Source organism: Anser brachyrhynchus (genome assembly GCF_964034855.1).
Source record: "Anser brachyrhynchus genome assembly, chromosome: 13".
Classification (NCBI taxonomy): domain Eukaryota; kingdom Metazoa; phylum Chordata; class Aves; order Anseriformes; family Anatidae; genus Anser; species Anser brachyrhynchus.
In genome coordinates, this window is record NC_137708.1 from 2,296,367 (window position 1) to 2,323,642 (window position 27,276).

Consider the following 27,276-nt stretch of genomic DNA (forward strand, 5'->3'; position numbering starts at 1 on the left):
CCCGCCCTCCGTCCCCGCACGTCTCGCGTGGTTCGTCGGGAACTCGCCTCGCCCCTTTCTTTCTCCCACCCCCTCCTTTTTTATTTATTTATTTATTTATTTTATTTTTTAAACCGTTTTCCCCTCTTCCGGGCCGGCTGGCGGTGACTGCCTCGGCGGCAGCCCAGTGAGAGCGGCGGGGCGAGGCGGGGCGAGGCGCTGCCTCCTCCCTCCCTTCCCCTCCCTGCCTCCCTCCCTGCCTGCCTCCGGCTCGGCTCGGCTCGGCTCGGCTCCTCACCTCACCTCACACACCCACCCGCCCGGCGCCGCCTCGCCCCCCCCCCCAGCATGGTTATCAAGGTCTACATCGCCTCCTCCTCCGGCTCCACGGCGGTAAGGGGCGAGCCGGGAAACTTGTGAGGCGGCCGGGGCCCTGCGGGGCTGGGGAGGGGGGCGCGGTGCGGGACCCGGAGCGCCCAGCCCCGGGCGGGGGGGGAGCCGTGCTTGCAGCCGCCGGCCCCGCGTGTCCGCCGGGGCTCCTGCCCCCCTCAGCGGGTGCGGGAGGGCAGCACGCCGCCGCTCCTGCCGTGTTGCCGAAGTTGATGGCCGAGTTGTGGCGCCCGGCTCGGTTCCGGCGGCCGCTCCGCCGTGTGTCGGGTGATGAACCGCGGCCGGGAGCCGGGCCGGGCACCGGTGGGCCGGCACCGGGTTGGGCTGCCGGCAGGGCTCGGCCAGAAGGCTGTGTGTGTGTGTCTGTGTGTCTGTGTGTCCCCTCCCAGAGCAAGGCGAACAAAAAAAGTGCGAGTCTGCGCCTGGGGCCGGACCCGGCTCAGCGGCAGCGCCCTGAAGATTGCCAGATTTCTGTGAGGAAGATGCTTCGAGCCTAAAATCCCGGGGGGGGGGGGGGGGGTTGTCGCGTTTAGCGTGAATGTCGAAGAGACGTGCAGGATGCCAAAGAATACAGGTAGTGGTCGGAGACTTCTGCTGCACGTAGGTAGGGGCTAAGCCGCCGGCTTCGTGGTGCCCTTCCGTGTCAGCCTGCTGGAGGTGCGGGGTCCCCAGCTGCCAGAGGCCGGTGACAGCCAGGAGGAAGAAAAAACCCTGCCCCTTGCACTGAATTCTCCTTCCCCCGTCAGCACAGCTGCAGATCTCCGGTCCTCAGCAGCAAAAGCAGCCGGCGGTGAGCTGTGCGGCTGGAGGCTGTGACGGGGGCGAGCCCGCGTTGGGCTCCGCTGCTGGGGGAGAGGAGCAGACGCGCGTCCCTCGGGCGTCCCCGCGCTGCCCCTCTCCCCCCGTCATTTTTGGGGGCCTCGGTGCTGCTCCTGACATCGACACGCTGACGCCGGTGACGGAAAGCTGATGATTGTCCGACGCCGGTCTTGAAAGTGCCTTGAAATCCCGAGTGGCTCATTTATGAGGGGGGGATCGAAAGGAATTTCTGCTGGCTTCTCGCAAAATTATCAGCGAGAAGGAAAGAAGCAGTCATTAGCAAACTGGAAATGTAATTCGTCCTTTCTAATACAGCTGTTAATAGGTTTCCAGTTGACGGACTCTGTTGCTGTAGATTCTTATCGGTGACCTCTTAATGGCAGTTATTGATTTTGGGTTTGCGTAGCGACACTAAGCTCCAGGGATACAGCCACTGATCTTGACTACATTTACCTGGTTTTAAATGAGGCCTTGAATTATTTGCTAAGTGGTATCTGCCATGGTGTTTTGTCTGCGTGGATTGTGCGTGTCACGAGACTCAGTGCTAACATCCCCCTCCCTGCCTTTTAGGGTCCCTCGTGCATCCTTGCCGGTGGAATTTGGATATTAGCATTGGCGTGGTCTGTTTGTATGAAATGTAAGCAAAACATACGCGTAATTGTGTTTTATTACATATGTGTGCCCAAGCCCAGGTCCAAGGCGAGTACAGCTGAAGTGGTGTCGCGGTAATGAGCAGGACTTGCACGTTCTCGGTTTACTCAGCACACCAAGGGTGTTTCTGTTGGCAGGGCTCGAGCGTACCTCACCGGGTGGCTGTTTTCTTTCTGGTATAAGAATTTTAATTGATGCTTCAACTTAAAGCAGAACAGAGAGGCACCTCGCTGAAGGGAAAGTTTGAGCGTTCGCCTGAAAGGTGCCCGATGGGAATCAGTCATTTTCCTGCCCCTTAAAACAAGCCGCTGGTGAGAGGGGCTGTGCCCGGAGGCCAGAGGAGCCTTACCGGGTGCTGAACGTGAAATAATCCACTTGGGGAATGGAAAATCCTCATCAGTTTGCTGCAGAGGGGTGGAACTGAGTCAAAGTCGTTTCCAGCGCAGCGACTGAACTGGGTAACGTCAGCCCTGCCAGGCGGCCCTCACTCCTGCTACGATGGCTCTGCACCGCCAGCAGCACCCGACGTGGGGTTACTTCGGTTTTTGGAAAGGTAAATTTGCTGGAGTAAAAGCAAACCGGCAATAAGTATGAAAGCGCCTCCTTCCTAGAAAATGACTGCGTGGTTTCTGTACGTTGGTGGAGCTTTCGTGGGGCTCTGGGAAGCGTTATCTCCCACCGGAGGGGAAAGGCGTTGCGGCTGCTTCGCACCTTGCAGCCTCGGGCTGTGAGTCTTGGAGGGTGCCCAAATTTTGTGGTCTTTTATTGGCAAAGGAATACTTTGTTCTGCAGGATAATTTTCCATATCACATTGCATAAAATGTTTCCCCGAGGCGCCCTTCTCCATAATGTTTATATTCAATAGCATGTATCTGTGAGGGGAATTTGCTATAGGATGTTCGTGTCTAAGCAAAGGCGCCTCAGAGTAGATTTCAAGGGATTTCTGGTGAAGCACGCCTGGCCGTTAATTCCTCTGTGCCTGTGTTGTGCGGCGTCTCATCACGGGTGGTGCTGTGCGAAGTGTGACTGAGCTGCCCGGTTTCCAGCGCCAGGAGTTAGTAAGTACACGGCCTTATCTCTGCTGTGCTTCGCCGGCTGCAAAGCCCGGGGTTTGTGTTTGCTCGTGGGTTTTGCTTTATAGCCCGGGTGGTGAAGGTAAAGGTGACTGTGTGTGGTGTGGTTTGTCGCTGTGCTTCTCAGAGGTGAAGATAACCGAATGTACCGAAAGTTTATCATTAAGGGCTCAGGCAAGATGTTATAACTGCAGTCCTGCTCCGGCCTGCTGTTTGGATTTCGCCCAGGAAATCAGAGCATCATGGTTACAGCTCAGTTGAAGGCTGAATTTGGAAGTCCCGAAGCAGCAGATGCCCTTTTCCTTCGCTCTTCCTCGGGGTGGACTCTGTGCCGGTGAGCCCCAGGCCGGGGCGAAGCAGCACGGCTGGCTGGAATTGCAGCGAGGAGCTGCAGGCACCGGCCGCGGGGGTCCAGGGCCATCCAGGAGCCTCTCCGAGGGAAGCACAGCCCAAGTGAGCAGCGCTCCTCAGTGCGAGGCGGTGTTGGAGGCCACGAACGTGAAATGGCAGCCGCAAATGCCACATTCAGGAGCGCCCAAGCGTTGACTCGAGCGGGGACTGCGCAGGCTGGGAGGCTGAATTTGGCTACGGGCTTCTGTTCAAATCCTCTAAGAGGCGAAAGGAGGAGAGGCCGGGGAGTAATTGCCACTCCTGCTCCGGGAAGAAGGATGCGGGGACTGAAGAGGCTGAATTGCTCTGGTCTGTGATTTACTCCGTTGGCATTTAGGTACTTCGTTCTGTTTGGGGAGGACGTTGCTCCGGCTTCCCTGCAGCACCAGGAGAACTTGCGCGCGCCTTGCCGAAGGCAGCCGGACTGCCGCTTCTGTCGATGCCCTGCGGGAAGGAGGCAGCTGTTTAAATTCTTCTCGGGCCCGCGAGCCCTCATTTGTTGCCAGCAACTGCACCAGTTGCCACCAGAGGATTTGAGAGCACCGGTGCCCCGGTGTGAGCCGCGGCGGCGTGCGGGAAGCCCCCGCCTGTTTGGATGGTGTGCGGCTCCGGATCCGGCCCCCGGCACATCTCAGGCTCCCGCTGGTCGGGGGTGGCTTACAGAGGAGAGGAAGTCTGAGTTTATTTTTTCATTTGCAGAGTCAGGGGTGGGAGGGTTTGGGGCTTGGTGTTTCTTTTGTACCGTTTTCTTGTTCGGGAAGGGGTCTGGGTCTCCTCCCCGCCCGCCAGGAAGCGCAGAGGAAGGCAGCCTGCGCTCTGCCGTGCAGACACTTGCTAGCCGTGACGCCTACTCTTCTTCTCTCCTCCCCAGAAGCACCTTCTGGTGGTGCCACGGATGTGCAGCTGGCAGCGAGCGCCTTCGAGAGCGCTTTGGGCTGGGACTGAGGCAGAGCGGCTCAGAGGCAGAATGAGCGGGGCTGTCTGTGCCCACCTGCTCTCTCCCTCCTTGTCTGCAGCAGCTCGGGGCTTTGCGAGGGCTGGCGAGGCTGCTCCCTGCTTCTGCGGCAATCCCCCAAAAGTGACAAACGGAGCTGGCTCCGTGCAAGCAGCCTCGGGGATATCCAGTGATAACCAAACTTCCTCTCTCCCGCTCTCTCTCCAGAACGACACTTGTTCTGAGCTCGAGCCCTCGGGGTGGAAGACACGATACGTAACACGAATCCAGCGAGACGGCCGGGGTGCCTTCCATCTGTCTCGTGGCTGTCCCTTTTTTTGTATCATTGTTTCCAACTCTAGATAAGTCGAATGTTTTTTTCTTAAAATACAGCTTTCAAACCCTTAACAGAGCCAAAGATTAAATCGGTTGCAGTCGTTGCCAAAGTTTGAATGGATCGGAATAAAAAACGTTCTACCGCGCTTAAATGCAGGCGGTTCCTGGGATGACGCCCCACAGCTGCGCCTGGCAGGGGTTTTGTTAGGACTGCCTGCCGGCTGTGTCTGCAGCCACCCCGGTGCTTATCCCCAGGCAGGGGGTCAGGATTTGTCCCCCCCGTGCTGCTGGAGCAGGAAGGGCCAGCCCGGGACGGAGGCTGAGCACCCTCACCTTGCACCGTTTGCCCCAGCCCCGGTGCCCGGCTCCCCCCAGGCGCGTCCGTGCAGTGCCAGGTCCGTGCTCAGCACCTCTGCAGCGTCTGCAGAGCCGAGCAAGGAAGTCCTCCTGTCTCGAGGCATTAAAGTTACGCGCAGAAGATTCCTGTAGAACTGGCACGCGTGTAACGAGGGGAGGATGCCAAAACCAAGAGCCTCTGCAAGGCTATTATTAACGCTCGTTCCTCCCAGGGAAAGAGGGAGCGGGGAAAGAGGAGACAAACGGAACCAGGCGCACATCGATAGGTATCAGCTGTTCAGGCTCAAGGCAGAACTAAAATAGTGCCTTTGTGATAAAGAGAAGGGCTGAGGATGAGGGGCTTCCCATCTCGGCAAGAGGGACGGGAGCTCTGCGGTTTGGAGCAGCTGAAGGGGCTCCGTGTGCCCCACGCCGCTCCTACCCACACAGCAAAGCACAGCTACGTTTCTGTAGCCCCGGCCACATTCAGTCTGCGATTCAATGTCAAGCACCTTTGCTCATCAGATGCTTCCTCAAGCCTGAGAGAGTTTTAATTGTAATGCTGCTCTTGTTTGCTCCGGAGGAAGCCTCGGTCCAGGAGCACATCCTCGTCAGGGCAGCACGGCAGGTGGCTGTCACGCCTCAGCTTCAGAAGGTGGGAAGGGGACGTTCAAGCTACCAGAAGAGAACGTAAAGGAAGGGTCAGCGTCAAGCTGCAGCCCGAGGCAGAGCTGATGCTGTCTGAGTGCAGCTGAGGCCGTCTTTGGTTCCCGCTTACAGCTTGTTGTTGGGCTCGGATTTCCCCGTGAGGAGTGGATGTGGTGATTTCTTTAATTAGATATCTGAAGGATAATTTTATTTGGGCTCCTTTCGCACGCGTGAGTACTGCCGTGCCTTAAATTCTGAAGGCGCTCAAGCGTGAAATTGTAAGTATTACCTGTCAAGGGATTTGCTGTTTGAGGTGTGGTGGAGCCAGGGCAAAGAGAGGAGCCAAAGGCAGCCGGATTTCCAGAGAGAAACTCAGCTGCTGGGGGATAAGAGGGAAGGACTTTTCTTGGCTTGCATGATCGATTACACTTTAGTGATATAAAGCGGATAATGATTGAGAGTTTGTGACTTGCAGGCAGCTCGTGCAGCACACAGGAGTTACGAGGAGGATCTCACGGAGGTCTGTGCGGGTCGGCATAGTCCCAGGCGACCCGGAGAGACACGAGAAAGGTGACGGAGGTGTGAGCAGCCCACCGAAGGAGGCACCGGTGGGAAGGAACAACCTGTGCAGGGCTCGAAGCTGGTTACAAAATCCCCTGTTAGTGGTATAAACAGCAGGTGAAATGTCGGGAATTCTTGGGACCGGGGAGAGCAAAGTTAAAACAGTAGCGCTGTACGGATCTGTGGCGGGTCTGTGTCTTTGTTAGGCCGGGACGATCGCCACGAGCAGTGTGCCAACGCCAGAAGAGATGCTGGGGAGCGTGAGGTGAGCGCTGCACGAGGACAGCCAAATAAGGTGGAGTTCTGTGGCAGAGAGAGGGGGCTGAAAAAGCACAGAAAGAGAGAAAAACCACGTCCGGCATGGAGAGAACGAAGAGGAAGCGGTTGCCGGTGACTCCTCGCAGCACAACAACGGGGGGAGAGCGGGGAGAAGCTGGGTGCCTCCTTTGGCAGCGTGCAGCTCGGCAGAGAAACGCCGTGCCAGAGGGCGTTGTGTGTGGCGAAAACCGCACAGGTTCAGGAAGCAGCGAGACAAATGGAGGGGGAAAACAAATCTGTGAAGGGCTGTTAGGGCGGTTAAAGATCATGACTGCACCTCTGACTCAGAGCTGCGTGTTGGTGAGCCTGGGAGAGAGCAACGTGGGGTAGTGCTGCGTGCTCACTCCTTCGGCGTGCTCCCCCCTGGAGCCTGTGGCTGGTGGAGGCAGGACGCTGGGGAGGACGAGCGCTGGATCTGACCCAGCAGAGCTGTTCTGCGCTTGGACGAGCCTGGCTCTGCTCCCAAAATTATGTTAGCAGTTTGCACTGAGAATATATGAGACCGTGTTGTCCGGGGGAAAAAATGTTTGATGGAGAAGAAAAGCGTGTGTGTGCGTTGGGGATTTTTTTGGTTTGTTTTTAATTTGGTGTTTACTACAAATACCTGCAGCTCTAGCAGCGTTAGCAGGCTTTGTAACCAGAAGTTTCCTTCGAAATGTAAACGGGTTGCGGATCTGTTTTGCATTCAGGCATACCGACGCGATTAGGATCTTACCTCTGCTTCGCAGACTCAGATGCTTTGAGAGGCTGCAGACATGGGAGGAACTTTTAACTGTATTTGTCCCCTGTATCTTAGAAACCAGGAAGAAAATAGCAGAGGTTTAATAATAATTCTCCTCTTGCTTTCCTTCTGAGCAGCTGCAGTTCAGCGCAGGGCTGTCAGACGTGTCACAGGAAGCTGTTGGCTACGCGGTAGCAGCGGGCAGACACCGAAATGTCAACATTTGGGCACTGAAAGACTTTGCACAGGGAAGCTTTGTCGTTAGGTCTCCTACTTAACATCGTAATGAAATCCTCCGTGGGCTCCAGGTCGGGGCTGGGGTGTTTGGTACGCAGGAAACAGAAGGGAGTGATGCCACAGACAGGTGACTCCTGAACATCGTGGCTTTGCAGCACGAGCAGCAGACGCTGATACGCATCACGTTTAGGCCTGGACAGTAAGATAGATTTATCAGAACCCCTGCTGCCTTAGGTCGAAAGGAATTGGCGAAGCCCAGTGTAAACAGCAAGCAGGCAGCCCCCGGGGAAAACACTAATGGTTTTCACATAAAGCCCCGGTTTTATGAGACTCGTGGTTTCCAGGCAGGTTTAAACAGCGCATCTTGTGTTCACCTCGCGGGATGAACCTTTGGCAGCGGGAACGTCGCTGGGAGCTTTGCCACGGACTGCAGCAGGGCAAGGTTTTACTGAGGAAATCCTTAATGCCGCTTGTTTAAGATCGCTCCTGCGTGCGTGGTGCGAGGCTGCTCGGCCAGAGCAGCTGGCGGAGAGGGCCAGGAACAGGTAACTCTCAGTAACTCAAAATACATCCCAAAGCTTTCTCGGGGGACGTGGATGGAAGTGAAGTTGCACTGAAGCTGATTTATGGATAATAGGTGTAGGGTTTGTTTTTTTTCCCTAGGCAGGAAATACAATATTTATAAGTAAAAAAGGAGGCACAAAATAAAAAGGGGCAGGTTTGCAAACTCGCTTGTTAGCGACCTGATAATCCCGATTAGGAACTGCAATTCTTTCCCACCCTGCAGCGCAGATAAGCACCTCATGGTTCTGCTGGCTAACTCCGTGAGACCTTTGGACTCGAGCAGCCTTCCTCTAAATTTCTGTTTCCTTTCACCGCGTTAAAGTGTGTCGGGAGGCGGCCGAAGGACTCCGCTTCTCCTGCAGGGGACCGAGGTTTGAGTTGCACGCACTGTGAAAAGCTCAGAGGAGGTCCTGAAAGCTCTGCTGGGGGATGCTCGCTGCAGGAATTGACACCTGTACGAACCAAGGAGCAGCTGGATCCACGGCTGGGTCTTTTGTGGGACCAGGATTAGCAGCGTGGAGGGTGCTAGGACAGCCGTCGTCCTGCCGGCAGCCCAGCATGAGGCTGAACACGAGGGGAATGCAGCTCGCTTGGCTGCTCGCCCGGGCGTGGAGAGCTCCGTCCTCCGGCATGCAGCAGCTGGGGGACTCGGCCTTTCAGAAAATAAAACGCAGTTCGTGTTTGTCTTAGGGCTCGGTCGTGGTATGCGAACGCTAGCTTGCACGGAGGCAGGAGGAAGCCCGTGGTTTTTGAAAAGCAAGAGAAGACGACAGCAGGGTGATGAGAGTGAACCCAACGTGACGCCGGACGTCGCGGGAGGCTGTGGGGTGGCCCCGGTGGTGGTGTGAGCAGCGCCATGCCCTGCCCGTGGGGTGGGGTGGGAGGTGGCAGCTCCCGGTGGCTGTGGGTGGGAAGAGCTGTGGGGAAGGACCTCACTGTAATGGAAAAACGTGCTGTTCCTGGAATTCCCGACTCCAGGATGTCACCCGAGGGGTGCCCCGCAGAGCAAAGCCCCACGCCAGCCTTCGGGGCCGAGGCAGCAGGGCTGGGCAGTGCTGCTGCTCCTGGCGGGCAGAGCGCAGCTCTTGGGAGCTTTCTGTTATGGTAGGTGGGTATTCTTGATTAGGAAAAAAAAAGCTTCCTTCTCTTCGGATAATTTATTTGGTTTGGTGTTAGCCTCGCAGTCATCCGAAAGACTTCTGCTAAATGGCGCCTCTGGTGTGTGAGTTCTTCGAGGGCGGAAGGTGATACGGAGCAGGAGCACCTGGGTGTCGAGCAGGATCCCCGGGTCGTACCGTATTTCTTCTCAAAGCAAGTTTCCTTTAAAGGTAATGAATACCTGGCAGTACAAAGGCAGCGAAACGGCAATTAATGCTGTAAACCTTCGGCCTGGTCAGTTAATTTAGTCTCTCCGTGTGCTAAAGCAAGCCCCAGCCTGCAGCCTCGTGCCGCTGTGGTGCGGGGCGACCTGGGGCTGCCCCCAGCTGCCTCCCCAGCAGCCACCAGCCGGGTGCTGGCAGGCAGAAGAGACCCGGCCTTCGGGGCAGGACGACGTGTGACCACCGCTGGTTTTCTTCAGCTCTAATTGCTGCCCTTCATGCTCGCCTACGGCCTGTCCCGGAGCCCCTGTACGGCAAGGAAGACAAAGGAGGAATCGTCTTGGCCTGGAGCGAGGTGGGCTGAAAGAAGCAGGCTCAGAGGCGGACAGCGGTGGGGAGATCCGGGTTTGCAGGGCTCGAGCTCTTTGTACAGTTCCTGGAGCAGACAGTCGGGTTTGCGAAGGCACCCACAATGCCTTTTCCCCCTTCTGTCTTGGCCACGGGGAGAACTTCCAAGCACCTCGGTATTTGTTGTGTTCTGGGGAGTTTTCAGCTGTTCACGTGGTGCTCAGCCTGACTGGCTGGCTGATCGGTCGTGTGTGTGTTAAGCTGCCTTGTGGTCAACGTTTAATGCCTGTCTGCGAGGCTGGGCTGGGGTTTGTTTGGTCCTGGTGTGTAGGAACAGCCAGAAATGATCCCTCACCCAAATACCGAAGCCAACAAGTGACTTGGAAAAGTGAAATTACTGCGAACAGCTTAGGGGCGGACGCTGCGAGGTGCAAAAGGTGCCCCCACAGTTACCCGAGGAGTCTGTGGCAGGGGTGGCCTACTCTGAAGAGCTTTATAGCTCCTCCGCCCTGCCAAACCTCCTCCTGGCTGAGGACGTGCCACGAGTCCTCACGGGTCCACGTAACCGCGGGGCTGAGGTCGTGCCGCGGCTCCCGCCTCGTTAATGGCCAGCCGGCATAATGGGGCCTGTATCCCCGCGGTAGGAGGCTCGCTCTCTGTTGGTTTTGGAGCAGGCGAGCAGCTTTCAGGCTCGGGAGAGTCAAATGCCACAAAACCGGCTGAGAAAATTGCCAGAGGTCAGTTGATGTCGTGCTGCAATAGCAGCTTGGAGTGAGCGTGAGGACGGCACCTCGTGGTGTGAGGACGGTGCCAGCGCAGGGCCGTGCCTCTGCAGCTCGTCCCCGCTTCTTCAGGCTCTCATCCGAAGCAAAGCTCAGGCCTGCAGGGTACGGGTAAGGTGATCCTCCCTCCTCTCCAAACCCCGCAGCTCCTGTCCCCAGGGTGATCCCCGCACAGCCTACCTGGGGCTCCACGGCCTTGAACTAGGGAAAACGTCTTCAAAAAAGCGAAACACGTGAGAGAAATGCGTGCGAATTGTAGCACCGTAAGCCAATTCGTATTTGTGGTGAATCCTTGCAGTAACGTTTTGCATTACTTCTCTTCTCGGAGTGCTCCAGCGGGCTGCGGCTGCCCCAGAGCGGGGTGTTTGGCATCCTGACTTCCACACCGCTTCCCTTTGGCACTTTGCAGAATTAACAGAGGCCTCTAAAGCAAACGCTGGAGGGATGCTTTTCCTTTTTTTGGTGAGGAAACAGATATCCTGATCCTGACTAAAGAGAGGGGGTTGGAGCCAGGAGGTTGCATCTCATCTGCTCGGCCACCCAGACTGTCTGCTTCTGTGTGGGTTGTGCCTCGGGCCGGTGGGCTCGTGGCGAGCTGGACCCTTGGGCAAGACCAACCGGGAGCTGCTGCTGTGGTGCGTGGGCCTTGGTGGTCTGGGGAACGTGAGAAAAGCAGCCAAAACCACCTGGGGGGCAGCAGGTATGGGGGAGAGTTGAAGGAGCGTGCACGATGTCGCCCTGCTTTTCACTGGGGCCAAGAAAGAGAAGAAAGATTTGCTTCTGATTTTGGTGGCTTCAGCAGGAGCCGAGTCGGGTTTTCACCTGACGGAGCTCATTTCCATGCCCCGGAGCAGAATCTGACGTTGATTAAATGGGACTTTTATAGATTATCTTCAGGTCTTGGCGGTGGTGAGATGTTCTGCGTGTTGGAAATGCAGGAGCACCCCAACAGCCCCTTGAGAAGCAGGTGTAAAGGGATGAACGGACTCTCGCCCTGCCCTCCCAGGTGCCTGGATGTTATTTGTTAAGAGCCGAATTCGGCTTGGGACGTAACGCAGCATTAATCCTTCAGGTGCCTTCACAGAAAGTAAGCTTAAAACACATTAAAAAGTAATCAGGCCTTCATTAGGCAGCGCGGCTGCAGCTGCTCGCCAGGAGCCGCGGGGATATAAATAAGGAAATGTTGCTCGGCCTCGCGCTTGACTGATGGGCAGAGGGATCTGCTTTTGGCCGCCGCGGGAGGAAAGCGGCCGAGCAGATCTCTGATGTGGGGCAGCCGGTGGGTTGTGACGCCTTTAGGGCGTTTCGGTAACTTTTCCAGCCTGACCGCAGCAGAGCTCGGTGCAACGGGCTGTTGTGCGTCAGAGCGCCGCGGCCTCTTCACTCGGAGTTCCTTGATGTGGGATGGAGCGGAGTTTCAGGCCTCGGGTTATTGAACGAGTGCGCTCAAAATGGCATTGTAATCCCTAAAAGCAGCTCTTATTTTTGTTCTCGTGAGTCAGCTTTTCCCTTTATGTAACTTCCCACAGCTTCTGGAGCACGTTGCGGTCCGCTTTTGGGCGGCGCAGGCCTTGCCCTCCGCTCAGGTGGGCGGCTCCAGGGCACGCCGCGCCGCGAGCAGACCGTGTGCTTCCCAAAGCGATGCAGCCTTCAGGCTGGGCTGCAAAAAGCTTTTGCCAGCCTGGATCCTTCCCCTAACGCCGCCCTGAGCGGCGGCTTTGCGTCCTTTCAGCCCTGGGCTTTTTCCTGAGCGTCCTGTGTGCGAGGAGCAGGAGCCTGGCTGCTGCCCGAGCCCTGTGGGGCAGGGGACACCCGGGGGTGAGAGCTGTGCCCACGCCAGCAGCTTTTAAAGCCGCTGGGGGCATCCCAGCGCAAGGCGAAGCCGCTGGGGAGCTGTGCAGGACGGGTGCTGATGTGCCACGGGCGGTCCCGGAGGGAGAGAGTGAGTACAGAGAGAGCCCGTCTGGACACAGCCTCATTTCTGGAGGGGAAAAAAACAAACAAAACAAAAAGAAGCACGAGTACAGTATGAGCTTTTCCAGCCCCTTGTGTTCGGTTTGGGTCACGTAAGTTCGTGGTGGTTTTAGTGTGTTTGTCCTCGTCGTTCCTCGCAGACCAGAAGCCCGGCGCTGCGAAAGCCAACGATGGCCTTGCCGCGTGTCGCGCGTGCCTTAAAATAGTCAGACAAAGAAGTGGTCGGAGCTTCGCGATGATAATTGCCCAGGCCTAAAAATAGGTGGATGTCCTACCAGGCAGAGGGAAGTGAGAGAGACACCCACGGACGTCCTGCAGAGCTCTGAGCAGGCCCTTCGGTGCTGCAGCTGCCTTCCACCCTTTGGCCTCAGCTTACAGCGATGGTGACCGCCAGCACCGCCGGAGCTGGCGCCTCTGAAGTTTAAGGTGGTAAGGGGAAAAAAATCTGGCTTGTTTGTGTGAATGGAAACCACGCAGCTTGTATACAAACACCTGGATCCTTGAATGTTACAGCAGAACCACGGAAAGCTCTGATGGAGCCCAGGAAGGAGCCCGCTCAGAGGCGTGCTGTGGTGCCCTGGCTGTGGGGTGCGAGCTTCGTGGGGCCGGCAGGAGCCCCTGGCCTCAAAATGCTGCGGGGAGCTGCCTGCAAGGTACCGGGAGCTGAAATCCCCGCTCTGCCTGCAGCTGATTTCCAAGCATCAGCTTCTGCGCCAGCGGCCTGGATGAGGAGGGCGTTATCGTCAGAAACGTGAAAAAAACAGCATGCAAAAAACAAAGAACACGTGTTTTTTTTTAAAATCCCAAGAAGCGGCCGCGAATAGCAGTTGTGTTACCGCAGGCACGCGAGGAGGGAGAAGCCGCCGCTGCCGCTGGACATATTTAGCCTGCCGTCTGCGCCGCGGGCTGGGAATGCGAGGCCGGGGCAGGGCAGCTCGGCCCCTGGCAGCCCGGCGGGGCTCCCTGCGGCTCGCTGCTGTGCCTTGGCACCGGCACGGCCTTCCCAGGGCCGCCCCACGCCCCAAAAGCACGGCGCTTCGGGGGGTCGCCGCCCGGGCTGCGGGGAGCGAAAGGATGCGCTGCTGGCCGCTGCTTGCCGGCATCGTCTGGCGCTGGGCTCGCCCCGTTCGGGGCTCAGATCGGAGCTGAGCCACCTTCAGAAGGCTTTTAAAGCAGTTGTTGTCTTTAAGCTAAACTCGGGGTTCGCTCTGCTGTCCCCGTTCTCCCTTCTCCCGGTGCTGCTTTGAAAAGCGAAATGAAACAACGGGGAAGCTCTCGGCTGTGGGCTGGGAGGAGGGCACATCAGGCACACGTTCGGTGTGAGGGACGAGTTGTACCTTTGCAAAACAAAATCCGTGTTTTTCCCCTGCATGAAAGTGAGGATGCGGGGCCCCCGGGAATGCCCCGCGCCGTGTGCCAGAGCCGCCCGCCGGGTGAGGGCAGCCGCAGAGCTCAGGCTGCGGGCTCCGAGGCTTCCAGGGGCCAGAAATAGGCTTCCAAAACACGTCTCTTGTCCAACGGGGAATTTATTTATAAACTGAAGAAATAACAAGGCCTAAAAACAAAACCCTTCTTGGCCAGCGGCGCAGACTGGGCTATTCTTTTCTACGCCTGTGCCTACGTACGCCAAACAAGAAATGTCTTTGAAGCCCTTTACAGGAACACATTTAAACAAGGGTTTCCTTGCAGCGGGGCAGCGCAGGGAGGCGGGCTGCGGCACGGGCAGCTCGCAGGACCCCGAGCAGCACCCCCTGCCCTCCGGCTGGTCCTGAACCACCAAGCTGCCCTGCTCCTACGGGACCTGCTCCGGGGAAGGTTTCGGCAATCCCGGCAGCTTGACGTCGTTTTCTTGCACTGCCGCAGGAGCTGGGATTGCTCTGGTCGAAGGGCTCGTCCCGGCAGCGCGTCGGCGCCTTACCCAGCGCTGTCAGATGCCTGCTGCTCGGGGCAAGTTGCTTCGAGTGGAATCTCTTCCTTGGAAGTGAGCTCAAATAACGGGGACGGGTTTTTACTATAGTTGGAAGTGTTTGCTAAAACAAACGGAGAGCCTTGGATTGCAAATCGATATGCGTGTAGGTTAGCCTTGGTGAGAGAACACTAGATATTGGCGCTCTTTTTTTTTTTTTTATATTATTATTATTAGAAAAGATTTGAAGGAGAAACACCATTTTGAGTCAGAAGTGCCATAGCGTTGTGTGGGAAGTGCTCTGCCCATTGTGGGGCTGAAGCTCCATTATTGATGGATACGATTTATTGCCCAGCATCACCCACCCCTACTCCTGACAGCTTTGACGTGGTTTCTCCTATGTTACTGCTGTCGTCCAGGGGTGCAGCTGCATCTTGGAACAGAAAATTAACTTCTGGTGTGGATTCCAAGGAGGGACAATACTCGTTCACGATCCTAGCTGCTTGCTCTCGTGGTGTTATTTTCTGCACGTTCTCTGTTGAAAGGCTGATGTTTCATGGCTGCCTTCTAACTGGAAAGGAAGAGAACCTTGAAACGTGAGAATTTCTCTTAAAAACAAACCTGCTGGAACCACGAGCTTCCGATCTTGCTTGTGAAGGTTTTGTATGCAGAAGATTGCAGGTCTGGGGTACGAGTTTGCTTAACCTCCGGTCGCTTTCCGTAAAGCCGTTTCTCTTCGTGGAGCAGACGCTGAAGCCAAACCCGAGCGAACACAGATTAATTTGGCTGAACGTTTCCTTTCAGCGTTGGGCCAGAACGGCTGCAGACGCGGCAGTTGTTTGAGCAACACCAGGAGCAGTGTCTGGAAGCGCGCCGAGCGGTGCCCGTGCCCGGTTAGGAGCTCCCAGGGCTTTTTTGGGAGGCCAGAGGGAGCTGCCTGTCGGTGAGCACCCCCTGAAGGTGGGGCCCGTCCTCCCTCCTCGCTCCTTCCCAACCTCGGGCGGCAGGAACCAGCTCCCAGGCTCCTGTCCTCGGGGCAGCGCCTGCCCTGTCCGGCGCAACAAAGCACCCCGGGGCGGCAGCAGCGTCTGCGGCTCTGTTTCGGGCGCTTCCCTCCCAGCGCCTGAGATTAACGCGGGTTTTCTAAATAAAATCGCGTAGAGCAGGGCCGTCTGGCAGCCCCGTGGACTGTCCCGCCCAGCGTTTCTGGAGCTTTTAATGCTCTGTGCGAAGAGCCGGGAGGAAGGTGGCGCCTCTGAAACCTCCGACTCATTTCTTTCTTTGGCCAAAAGCCTGCGGTTTCAGACCAACGCTCCCCGTGTACCGGCACCCATTCCTTTTCCTTCCAGGGCATTCCCACCGCCACGGAGGGAGGATTACCTCCCTTGACCATAGGCAGGAACCAAAATGCTGCATTTGCCTCCCGCACGGTGCCTTTTCTGGCAGGATAAGCGCAAGGCCCTCTCCAGCAGCTGCTGCCGGGCAAGCCAAGAGGGCTGTCGGCCGCAGCCACGAAGCGCGGACCCCGTCGCGCTACCTGCCGCTGAACAAACAGCTCCGGAAAAGCCGGGAGGTTTTTTTTTGCAAGTTAAAGAACTGAGACTAATGGGATCTGGCTTCATCTGTAATTTGCAGCTGGTGGGAAACGGTTAATTAAAGGGTAATTAGGTGGGGAGGAAGAAGCCTCCGTTTATTCCCAGGTGGGCCCGTAGCCTTGAACGCCGGCTGCCGGCGGAGCAGTTTACAATTGCAGGGACCTTTCCCGTGTTCCAGCCCTACGGAATAGCTGCTGAAGGAAGTGCTGCCTCCTTTCTCTTTGACCTTTATAACACGACGGAGGAAAACTTTCCCCTCCTGCAATGACCCGTGTTATTAAAGGCAAACGAGGAAGTCTCTTACCGGTGGATGCGAGCGTGCTGAGAAACGCTCTTGCGCACAGTCTGTAACACGAATGGCCTCCTCGGGGCGAGATTAACCTGGCCGATTTATTTATTTTCGGCCATGATAAAAAAAATTTGCTAATGCACAGCAACATCACTCCGTTGGATCCTTCTGCTGAAGGGTGGGCACCCGAGACAAGCACACCGGCAGGGATTCATTGCTGCGGCTCCCGCACCCTGCACGAAGGGAGCTGGAGGGAGGTCGCTTGGTGCTGCACTGCGATAGATTCACAGGGATCTGCCTGCCCTGGTTCCTCACAGACCTCTCTGAAGGGAACAAGTTTCCCACGGAGTCCCATGTTTGCCTAGTTTCCCTGCATGCGCACGGTTATAATTTCCCTTACGGCACTAAAGTCATGCAGAGGAAGACCAGAGCACAAGCAGAACGTCTCTGCACCAGGAAGTTAATAATTCACGTATGACAGTAATAAAAACCACCTTTCCTGTCCGCGGCCAGCACAGGCTTTGTTTCACAGGTCCCGCTTCTCGCCCGGGTGCCGCGTGAGCACGCGGGGGACGAGCTGTGTCGGCGTGGGGTCTCGCCCGAGAGCTCTCCTGCAGGCAGGCGAGGCCGTGGGGGCAGAGCTCGGCGGGTTCTTGTCCAGAGAGACAGGACCCAAAATTGCTTTGGGACCTGACTGCTGGCGAGACTCGGCGCGGTCTGTGTCGGGAAGCCCCGGGTTTGGCCGTGCAGACCCTTAAAGCTCACAGCACTGCCGTCTGTACAGGGGCAGCGCCCCTACCCCAGCCCGTTCGATCCTTTTGGAGACAGGTCAGGGGGTTTCCTGTGAAGAAACCCACCCTGTGAGCCTTGCTGGAGACCGGCCCTTCATTTAGGGAAGGGGTTGTTAAATCACTCTGCATTCAGCACCTGCATTGGGTTGCAGGCTTCTTGAGATATACAAAGAAAAGGGCTTCTGCCTCCACTGAGCCCCCGGCCCACCCGGCTGGTAGGGCTGTGCCTTCGCCACCTCCTTCAGGCCCGTGCTGTGTGTGTACATCACCCGCAGCCCCTCGCGTGGGGCTCTTTAGAAGATACTTATTTTTTTTCTGAGAATTTTCTTCCAGTTTTCATTTTCAGCCGGTTTTGTACCCCCCCTCTTTCTGCACTGAACCCCGGAATTGCAAAACCGGCAGCAGGGTTTGACTGATTTTGTTCATTTCTCTCCCTCCCTTCTTTCTGACAGATTAAAAAGCAGCAACAAGATGTTTTAGGGTTCTTGGAGGCCAACAAAATTGAATTTGAGGAAAAGGACATCGCCGCCAACGAGGAGAATCGGAAATGGATGCGGGAGAACGTCCCGGAGGACAGCCGGCCCGCCAGCGGCAACCCACTGCCGCCGCGGCTCTTCAACGACAGCCGGTACCTCGGGGTAAGGCTCGGCTCGGGCTGATTGTCACCTCCCCCTGTCCTCGTGCTGCCGTTTTGCAGCACTTTATAGAGATCTGGCAGCGTTGCAGCAACCTGCAGCAAGCTCAGAGAGCCGCTCTGCCTGCACGGGGCTTCGCGCGGGGATTTCGGATCGCTCCGGTCCCTTGTTCCTCTCCCAAAAGATGTGCTCCTATGAAGCGATGCCTCCCACGGCAATAGATGAGTTTTCTGATCCTTGGGATGAGTCTTTGGGTACTGCTTGCAAAGTGAAGCCCGTTGCGGCCCACTTACTGCAGTGCTTTGAAAAGATTAAAAATCATGTCGCGAATGCAGTTCCTGCCTGTAATTATTTTAATGCTTGATCGAAAGCATGCTGCCCTGCAGCACTTGTACTCAGCAGGCCATGCTCGAATGGTTATTAGATTAACTGTTAATTTTATTTTTAAAACTTGATATCTTCTGGAGAGAGCTCACAGTGTGCGTTGTTCTGGTGCTGTGGCTTTGTTTCTAAGTCGTTTCTAAGTCTGGTCCTGAGCTCAGAGCCTGAAATTCGGAGTCTGCCAGCTCTGAACCTTTGTGAGGTGATTCCATGGCCAGTGACAGGAGTGATTCGTAACGCACTGCCGTTTCCTGTGTGTCTGTAAGAAAAGCAGAACTTGAAATAGTGCCCACAGTGAGCTAATGTACCGCTTGGCTTGCAAACTGGTACTGATGGCTTGGACGTGGACAGAGCTTGGCGTGGAGTGACAAACGTAGCGATTAATGGCTGTCTGCAACCGAAAACGGAGAAGGGGCGAGTCATGAGGAGCTGAAAAGCTCTGTTCAATTATCTCTATCGAAAAAGAAAAAAAATTAAAAAGGCAGAAATTTCTGTACAGGTAGGAAGTCCAGTTGCAACGGTATCACCTTCCTCCCTTGGTACGCCAGAGCTGTAGGTATGCAAGCAGATGGCTGTGCAGTTGTTCCTGTTGCCGAAATTTCTGCTGCATTGCTGCAGGTGTGCAGCAGAGCCGGGCGCTGCCGCGCAGCCGTGTGGGACAGGGAGAGAAAAACCTTACGCTGCTAAATTTGGATGCTTGCTTTTCAGAGATGCTCCTAACGGATCCCCGGCTGCAACCCGTGCGAATTCTTTATGCCGTAATTTCAGGGAGAAGGGTATAGATGTTTCAGGCTGGTTCCTGCCGTGTGTTTATTTCATCCCCCCAGTTTTGGCAGGTGCCACTTTGACCTTTTGAAGTTTGGTGAATTGACGTAGCTGGGTCCAAGTTCCTACGGTTCAGCTTTCCGAAAGGCAGAAGTTGTTCTGAACCTCTTTACATCTTCGCTTGCTTCTCCTCAAGCATGGACTTCCTTGTTTGTCTCATCGGATGCGGTGGAACTGGCAGCGGTGGGGGCGAGCTGAGCGTCACCGGGCTGTGCGTGGCCGCACGGCAGGGCTGTGAGTGCAGGCGCCGTGTGTCAGCGAGCTGGCACAAACCCTGCCCCGTAGTCACAGGCATTCCTTTCCTGCTGGATGCTACAAAGCGGCCTGCTGAACTGTGCGCCGGCGAGATAAACACCCCCTTTGTTATCGAGCAGCCCCAGCGCATAGCAAGGGCTGTCACCAGAGGGGCTTCGGGAGGATTTAACACAGTCGTACGCGTTTGTATCAAACCGGCACCCGAATGCTCGGTGTGCAAACGGCGCAGGACTTTGACATCCCTGATCTCTGGGCTCCAGCGCTCGGTTCTCTCTACTTTCCTCTGTTCCGGCCGCACCGGCCCCTTCTGAGGGGCGCCCCAGCCCCGCACACGCCGCAGCTCCTGCAGCCCTTGCTGTTGCTCAGGCTTGCAGCAGGCATGCAGAGCGCCCTGCCCTCAGTGGCAGCTCCCTCCCCGACTTCAGCCCCTGACTGAGCCTGCTCCGAGCTGCTGCCTCCCCCGGGGATCTCTCTGCCAGGACTCCTGCAGCAAAACATTCCCCAGCAGAGCTGCGGAAAGCCCGTGCTGCTGCTCCAGTCAGAAGGGCAGAAAAGGGAAGACAGGGCAAATATGTGCTGAGTTTGGAAACTGGAGCTTGGGAAGTATGTGGTAACTCAGGCAGCAAGTGGACTTGCACAAACATTTTGGGCTCATTTGGTCAGTATTTGGCAACTGCTGTTGCTGAGCCACGCTGGGGTTTTTTTTGCTTGCTGTTTCCTCACTTAGCAGACAGCCAAGCTGTGCTGTTTGTAAACCATACCCAACTGCATTCTCTCTCACATACAAAAAAGTCAGAGAAGGGTACTTCTTATTCTTTCATTGCTTTCAGCTTAATTTTCTTGGGAGGCGGCCGTGTGCATATGTAGAGCAGCCACAATGCCCGTGTTAACATGGTGCCAGACAGCGAGAGGCAGAGCCGTGCACCTTTTCGCGAGGCTGATGCTCTGACAGGGCTGACGCTGCAGCAACCGCTGTACGTCTGCAGCACGTGAGTAGGACGGTTTTACAACAAGCAGGCTGCCCTGATTTCATTCGTTTGTGTAGGCTAATCATTACGGGCAAAGCGTGATGAGAACAGGTATAATCCTAGTTTGCGAGTTTGACTTTAACTTCCAAGAGTCACTGTCCACGGTTGCACAGTCGCTGTTACCAATGAGTGACGGCAGCTGCGGACATCGGTGCCTGGCATCAGTTTCTGATGGCAAGGTGTGGGCTCAGCCTGGTCCTGGAGGAGGGCAGCCCAGGGATTGCTCTAGAGGCTGTCGCCTCGGGAGAGGCTGAAGCACCTCACAGCAGCACCTTGTTGCTGCAGATCCTGAAATTCCCAGCTCGCCGCTTTTCGGACAGTAAAACCCTGCGGTATCAGCGATTTTGCATCAGGCCTCAGGAAGCAGTTTGCTCGGTGCGGGTTGGGTAACACAACAAATTGTGCTCCGATTATTTCTCAAAATTAACACTTCTGTCTTTTGTTTCCTCCCCCTGTCCCTCAACCCCGTCATGAAGGATTACGAAGCCTTCTTCGAAGCTCGAGAGAATAACGCGGTGTATGCGTTTTTAGGCTTGACTGCGCCGCCTGGTTCAAAGGTAGGTGTGTATATTCATCACAGTAAACCACAACCTGCATTTTATACCTTGTTCTTTTCTGCTCCTGGCAGGATATTTCACAGGTTTCTGTGGTTGTCCCAGTGAATCTCCCTGCTGGCCTGATACTCAGTCTCCAGAGACCAGCTTTTAGGCTTCCACATCACAGCAACACGCTGTTGTTATGTGCTGGTTTATTTGGAGGATGCGCCGTTCCCTGGAGGTATCTTCCTCCCCCTCCTTCTACCAGAAAAACTCCGTGTTCAGTACTGATGTTCTTTTGGTATCCTCACTGTGGAGCCACCCTGCAGTTTTCCAAGTTAACAGAAAAGCTTTCATCGCTTTGGAAAAAAAGAGCTGGTTCGAGTTCTTCACTAGTATTAATTACCTGTTTTACCATTAGATTTTATTCTTTTTTTTTAATTGCACACTCCTGGAACAAGAGAAAGAGCAGTTAATATTTGTACTGACGAATGCACAAGAAATTTGGATGAAAAGATATTGCCATGAAAAAAACAAATTATTTCAATACAGTGAAAAAAAACTTGATTAATGTGAAGCTCTGTTGAGATTTTTGTACTAGAAAATACCTTGAAACCAGAGTCACTGTTTTTGAAATAATATGGTCTTACTTCAGAGTAATTTTTTCCTCCAGCTTGTTATCTGAAGCCTTGTTTTCCTTGCCAATTACAAACTGGGCTGCTGCTCTGCGGATGCAATGGGCTGGAATTCTCCTTTTGATTTTGATCGGATAGGACAAGCCTGCTTTATACGTTTCACTTGAGGGCAGCAGGATCCTCCAGGTCACTTCGGTTTTCTTGTTCCAATGGATAAACACGCTGTTTCCTTTCAACTTTAGTCATGTAAGAGCTGAAGGTCACAGTGTGCACATCACTCAGAGACCTAATTTTAAAGGTGGGTGATGATCAGCTAGTATTAAGCATTAGAAGCTGCAGGTCAGACTGAAACAGACAGTTTGGGAGCCAAGCTAATTCTAGCGGTAACTCCACTAGTGAGTGGTGCAGTGAGGAAACACTCTGCCTCGTCCGGGGTTGCAGAGAGCAAACCCTGGGATGTGTGCCCCAGCTGCACACAGCGCGATAGTTGTTTCAATCCTGTTTGAATCTCCCGGAACATCTGCACAGTGTTGCACGAAAGAGAGAGCAGGATGGAGCCAAGGAGAGAGAAGGCGGCCCTGAGACCACGGCGGGCAGGAAAACCCTCGCATTTACCCTCACGTGCGAGGTTTGGGAAGTGCAGTGGTACCGGAGAGCAGCTGGTGCCGTACCGAATCGGGTCATCTGTCTCTGTAACATCTATAAACATCACCCCTTTCCTAACCTGCTACATGGGTGCTCTGGCAGAAACGGTCTGCTTGGTTATTAGTTGCCCTGATTTGTCCGAAGGGAAAAAGAGGAGTTCTAAGGAGGAGGAACATGAACGCAGTTGTTCTCTGCTGTGTTTTCACTGCCTGCTGCAGCTCGGGGAGGCGCGTTGGAGCCGGTGAAGATAACCTTTGCATGAGTGCCCTTGCGCCCAGCGCGTTCTGCAGTTGCTCTGGCTTGCGGGATCCACCCCACAATTACATGATGTAAAAGGCAAATCAAGCTGAGTGCCTGCTGCCAAGGAGGAGAAACTGATTTGTAGATGCTGAAATTGGCATTTCGAGCAGAGCCGCCTGCCGCCTGGCTCTAATGGTGTAGTTAACACCATCGTGCATGTTGCTAGGGGAAGGGAGAGGAGGGGGGGACCAACCTGTGTGCGATTGCACGAGAGGATTGCCTTGGCAGCAAACTTCCATTAAAGGTCCATTTCCATCAATTTCCATTGATTTGGAAAGGCGATTGCGAATGCAGAGTTCCAGCATTAATGCTAAAGAAAATTAAGAGAAGGGCTCGAAAGCGAGCATGGAAATGCAAATAACTGTTTTTGAGCCCGGGTGGTTTGTTCCTGGGAATGAGAGAAATGCCAGGAATCCTCTTCAGCTTAGCGGCGCCTGTTTTGAAGATATTTATTTGATCCTGCATTTTCTAAGCAAAAAAGAAAACAAAAGAAAGAGGCTAGGTGTCACTTCCGTACTGCTTATGACTGCTAACGGAGTTGCTACGAAGCCAGGAGAACCATCTCCTCTTTGTTACTGTTTCAAGAAGCACTTCTTTATTTTATTTTTTCCCCAGGCTTTGTTGTCTTCTCTCGTCTTCTCTCCCTTTTCGCCTGCCTTTTCTGCTGGGAGCTGACAGGGTGCCCCGGCACGAGCAGCGGGGGCACGCGGCGACGTCCCGGCCGCGCTCCTGGCCCGCGCGGTGCGGCCGGCGGCACGGAGCGGGGTCGGGGAGCTCGGCAGACCTGGGCCAGCGGTGCCAGCGAGCGAGCGAGGCCCTTCCCACGCCCCTGCGCTGAGAGGCAGCGCGATGGGACGCGCGTGGGCAGGCAGCCAGGAACAGATACCAGAGATATGCGTGGGGCTTCCTGCCCCGCAGGCTGGGGTCATTGCCTGCGTCCTCTCTCCTTCTTAGTCCTCCCCCTTTTTCTTAAAATGTTTTTGTTTTCCATACCGGCTCACGTTAACAGTGATGTTGTCAATCCGTTATCTTTAGTATTTCTGTGCAGTCACCAAAGCAAACAACCTCATTACGTAAAAGCTAAGTTTAGCAGATTTCCTTTAAAATAAACCACACTCTCCGCCCTGAAGGGCCACAGCAAGAGCGCAGTGACTCTGTTCATCCTTCTGTAGGCCACGTTGCTGCTAACAGGTAATTAAATTGATCTTCAGTCAGAAGGATGCTTGTAGAAACCGTTTTCAGGAAAAGAAATTCCTTTTACATCTCGTCTGTAATGTTATTTTCCCATTTGTGTGACCGCCTTACGGAAACCAAAGACTCAAAAATGCAGGCCGTTGTTTTTTAATGATCCTTCTGAAATGTACTGAGAGATGTTAGGGGCTTCTGGTGTGTCTGCTAACCTGCTTCAGCTGCCCCTCTTGCTCTCAGCGGCTTCACAGGAGCGTTCTCACATAGCTGAAGGGCACCAGCTCCATACCAGGTCCCTCAAAGAGCTGCGGGCTGGGAGCCCTGGGCACGAGGAGCAGGGGGCAAGCAGCAGCCCTTCCGAAGGAAGGCATCCCTGCTTATCAGCCCTCTGGAAGGCAAAAAGCTCAGTGGTTGCTGCTGGTAGTCTGGTTGTGTTTAGTTAAAAATAAATAAATAATATCTCTCCCAATACCTTTTTTTTTTTCTTTCCCCAATGTGGAGACTCTTTTCTTATATATGTAATACTCTTATCTATCCCTAGTTCTTCAGAAGGTCTTTGACCTCTAAATAGTTCTTGTGTCGTAACACGAAATGAGGCGTAACTCATTTTATCTGTTCTTCTGTTATAAACTTTCGTGGTCAAAACCGGCCCTGGGCGTGCGTGCCAGGAAGCAGGGGGAAGGCGAATAACCAGCACACTCCTGCAAGTCCTACTCGAGCTAGGTCAGAATTGGAGGTTAATCCAGTACCATATGGGACTTGGTTTATAATGTAATTGTAGCCAGTGGGGACTCTGAGTTGGGTTCAGTGCTGTTCTTTTCTTAATCGTGTACTACTGCAGTTTTTTTGTCATGTGTTGGTGCCTAACACAGGTGTGTGTAAGTTGCCATCGTTCACAAAGTACTAATTTATGTATTTCTGTTCTGCTCTTTCAGGAAGCTGAAGCGCTGGCGAAGCAGCAAGCATGAATTTCAACTGCCTTAAATGTTCTGTAAAGGGAATTTCCACAGCTTTTTATAAAATAGTAAAATTGTCTCTGCTTCAAGAAATATAGATGTGATTTCTAACATTTGATTGGTGCTTGCAGCATTCACCGTATATAATGCAAATTTGAACACGATACGAAAATGTGAACATAAAGGTAGAAAGCACAGGGTGTATTATTACTGAGTTGTACGCGTAGGAAACTGAAGCAATCGGACACGAATGACTTTCACGTAGTTTAAATTATCTTGGCAATTCGTCCTTTTTGTGTAAACTCCAAAAAACTATCGTTGTACTAATAATGCAGATGTGGTTATACCTAGGGATCCAGCTATTTAAAATATGGGAAAAAAAGCACCAGTAGCTCACACCCGGTCAGATACTAACCTAGTGCCTGAGTTGCCTCAAAAATGTTACGGAAATACACCGTGATTTTCGGCCTCTTTAGATTCTGGTTTCGGATGAAATTGTAGGTGGTGTTGTGTAGTGTAACCATTGCAGTCACTTTTGGAAGTTACGTTTGTTCTTTTGTAGGATGGGTATTTAAGATTTGTATTGTAACACACTGTACAGATGATAACAAAAAAAATACCATGTATTTCTCATTTAAGTGATCCATGTGGGCTCTTTTGACAAAGAAAAAGGGATTTGGGCACCGGACGGCCTTTCCACTGGCAAGCTGATCAGGACAGCTAGCTGCCTGAGCATGCCTTCAGTACATGTCTGCGTGCAAGAGGCAGTGCACATCGAAGAAGTATGTCTTAATTCCCAGGCAATGTTGCAAATAAGCCAAAATGGCCAGAAATGGCATTTCCTTACCTGTGTAAGGGTGAGCGCCTTTAATGTATTTCTCTACAAAAATACCAATTCACACTGCTTATAGTACTAGGCATCGTAATGCATGCTCAAGTAGTCAGTAGATTAAAATAGTATTTTTTCAAATTAGTAAAGTTAAATGGTTGAACAGCAAGAGCTATTGTAATTATCCAAGATTTTTTTTTAAGGTCTAACAACTTATTTCCATTGCTATTGCCATATCATGAGGCTATTACAGGAGCCGCGAACCTATTCAAGTGTCTTGTATTGGTGAATTTACCACGTGCAATATCAACCTGTCTGTCCTCCCAGTGCTCGCGAGGTAGCCTGGATTTCTTGGCCGTGTTCTGCGAAAACACAAATAATTACAAGCGCCCTCAAGGATAAGAAACAGGTTTTAAAAATGTGTGGGTAATTTAAAATGCATTATGCACCACATAATGTACTTATCCCCCAAAAGCATCAAAATACAGTTAGAAAGGTAATTAGTCCTTGCTGTAATTGGAGGCTCCTCCTAATTGCTCTGCACACACACATTTTGGTTTTCTTGGCTTTATGAAGGAGGAGAAACAGGTGGCACAGTTCAGCAGAAGGCTGCAGTGTATCATGACAACGCGGTTGATCTACGCTTGTGCTGTACGATGTACGCAGTGCTTCTTGAAGACGGTATAGCCTGGTTCACAGTTCAGAGCTTTAAAGTCTGAAATTAGGAGCAGGGTAAAAGTAAAAACTCGGGTTTACAAAGATGGTCTAAAGTGCAGTAATTAAATACTTCCTTCGCATTTCTTTGGGGCTTTTGTTCATGCAGGGAAACCGCTCGTTTTGTCAACATCTGTTAAAAGGGAGCTGCAGCTTCTTGCTTTGGTTGGAGCGCAGCTCGGCTTCTAGAGCGTTCGTGAGGAAACTCCCACAGATGTCAGAGCGATCGGGATCAAGCGCAGAGCCAAGCTAGTTAAAATCGTATTTATTTCACATTTTATCTGTTCTGATTTGGGAGCCAGGGAGTTGGTTTGGAGCTTGTGCTTAAAAAAGCAAGCACACCATCAAAATATACATGGATAGATTAATGTTGCCTTACCTTCAAGATTTACACACACACTTGTGCTTTTTCATTAACAGGCTTTATCGGTGATTACCGAATTTTTGTGAAACTTATTTCTAAGATCTTGTGGAAGTTGGGTTGCTTTTTAAGCCCGGTGTCTGATTTTTGTTGTTCACTGTGATTTCGCCTTTTTAAACTGAGGTGATTTTTCTTTCTTAACGCTGGTGTAATCTTTTTCTATCTAAATCAGTGGTCAAGTTTTTGAGAAAGTATTTAAGAATAAATACTCCGTGAAATCTTGTGAAGAAAGTGGAATTTGACACGAGTCACTTATACAGCCATGCTGATTTGCTGTGTTTCCTGTGTAAAGAAAGTGAGTTTTGTGAACTACAGGCATTATTTTCAAGAAGCTGTAACTGAAAGTCGCTGCCAAATTGTGTCAGCTCAGCGACCCCAAACATGCTGAAACAAGGTCAGCCTCTGTTTCTGATGGTCAAGAAAACTGCCAAGTTAAGAAAGCAAAGTCACTTCCCTCGTCGGGTCCCCCATCCTTGCCATATGGTAGCGTTCAAACTGTATCAGCATTCCTAAGAAAGCTCTGTTGAGAAAGACTGAATTATTTCTTTGTCTGGGGAACAAGGCACCAACACAAACTGAAAAATACCTGAAATATTTCTTTGTTGTGGGGCTGTGTGTAAAATGCGCATTAACTTCGATGCGGATACCTTGCTTGAATTTAGGAGTGCTAGGAATGTGTTGCCTATCTGCTATTTTTCTAGTTCATATACCTGTCTTAGGTTAATGATGGGCGCAAGAACTGAATTTGTTCGTTTCTATTTTTTTTCCTATGTAGATGGCCAGCAATGAGGATTTAACTTGTAATATTAACCATTCCTGTATCATTCCAATAAAATTGTTTTAAATGCTTTCTCACACTATTGACTTTCTTGCTCGTTTTGTTTATGGTTTGAAGCGGTCCTGTGAGTTTCAAGAAGTGCAGTCCTCAAATGAAAATATTTGGTTTTAAAGTATGGGATCTGTACAA

General features: G+C 53.3%; 1 protein-coding gene across 3 annotated transcripts; it reads left to right on the forward strand.

Moving 5' to 3' along the window:
* Positions 1 to 127: 127 nt before the first annotated feature.
* On the forward strand, positions 128 to 27,166 carry SH3BGRL (SH3 domain binding glutamate rich protein like). Of its 3 annotated transcripts, none has more exons than XM_080554337.1 (4): positions 128 to 372; positions 17,414 to 17,599; positions 20,562 to 20,642; positions 24,325 to 27,166. In XM_080554337.1, exons 1-4 carry the CDS (start codon positions 328 to 330, stop codon positions 24,355 to 24,357), a joined length of 345 nt encoding a protein of 114 aa, XP_080410463.1. In that variant the 5' UTR covers positions 128 to 327; the 3' UTR covers positions 24,358 to 27,166. The 3 variants fall into 3 exon arrangements, with proteins under 3 accessions (XP_080410463.1, XP_080410464.1, XP_080410462.1); XM_080554338.1 differs by lacking the exon at positions 128 to 372 and adding an exon at positions 893 to 943; XM_080554336.1 differs by lacking the exon at positions 128 to 372 and adding an exon at positions 992 to 6,735.
* Positions 27,167 to 27,276: the final 110 nt, after the last annotated feature.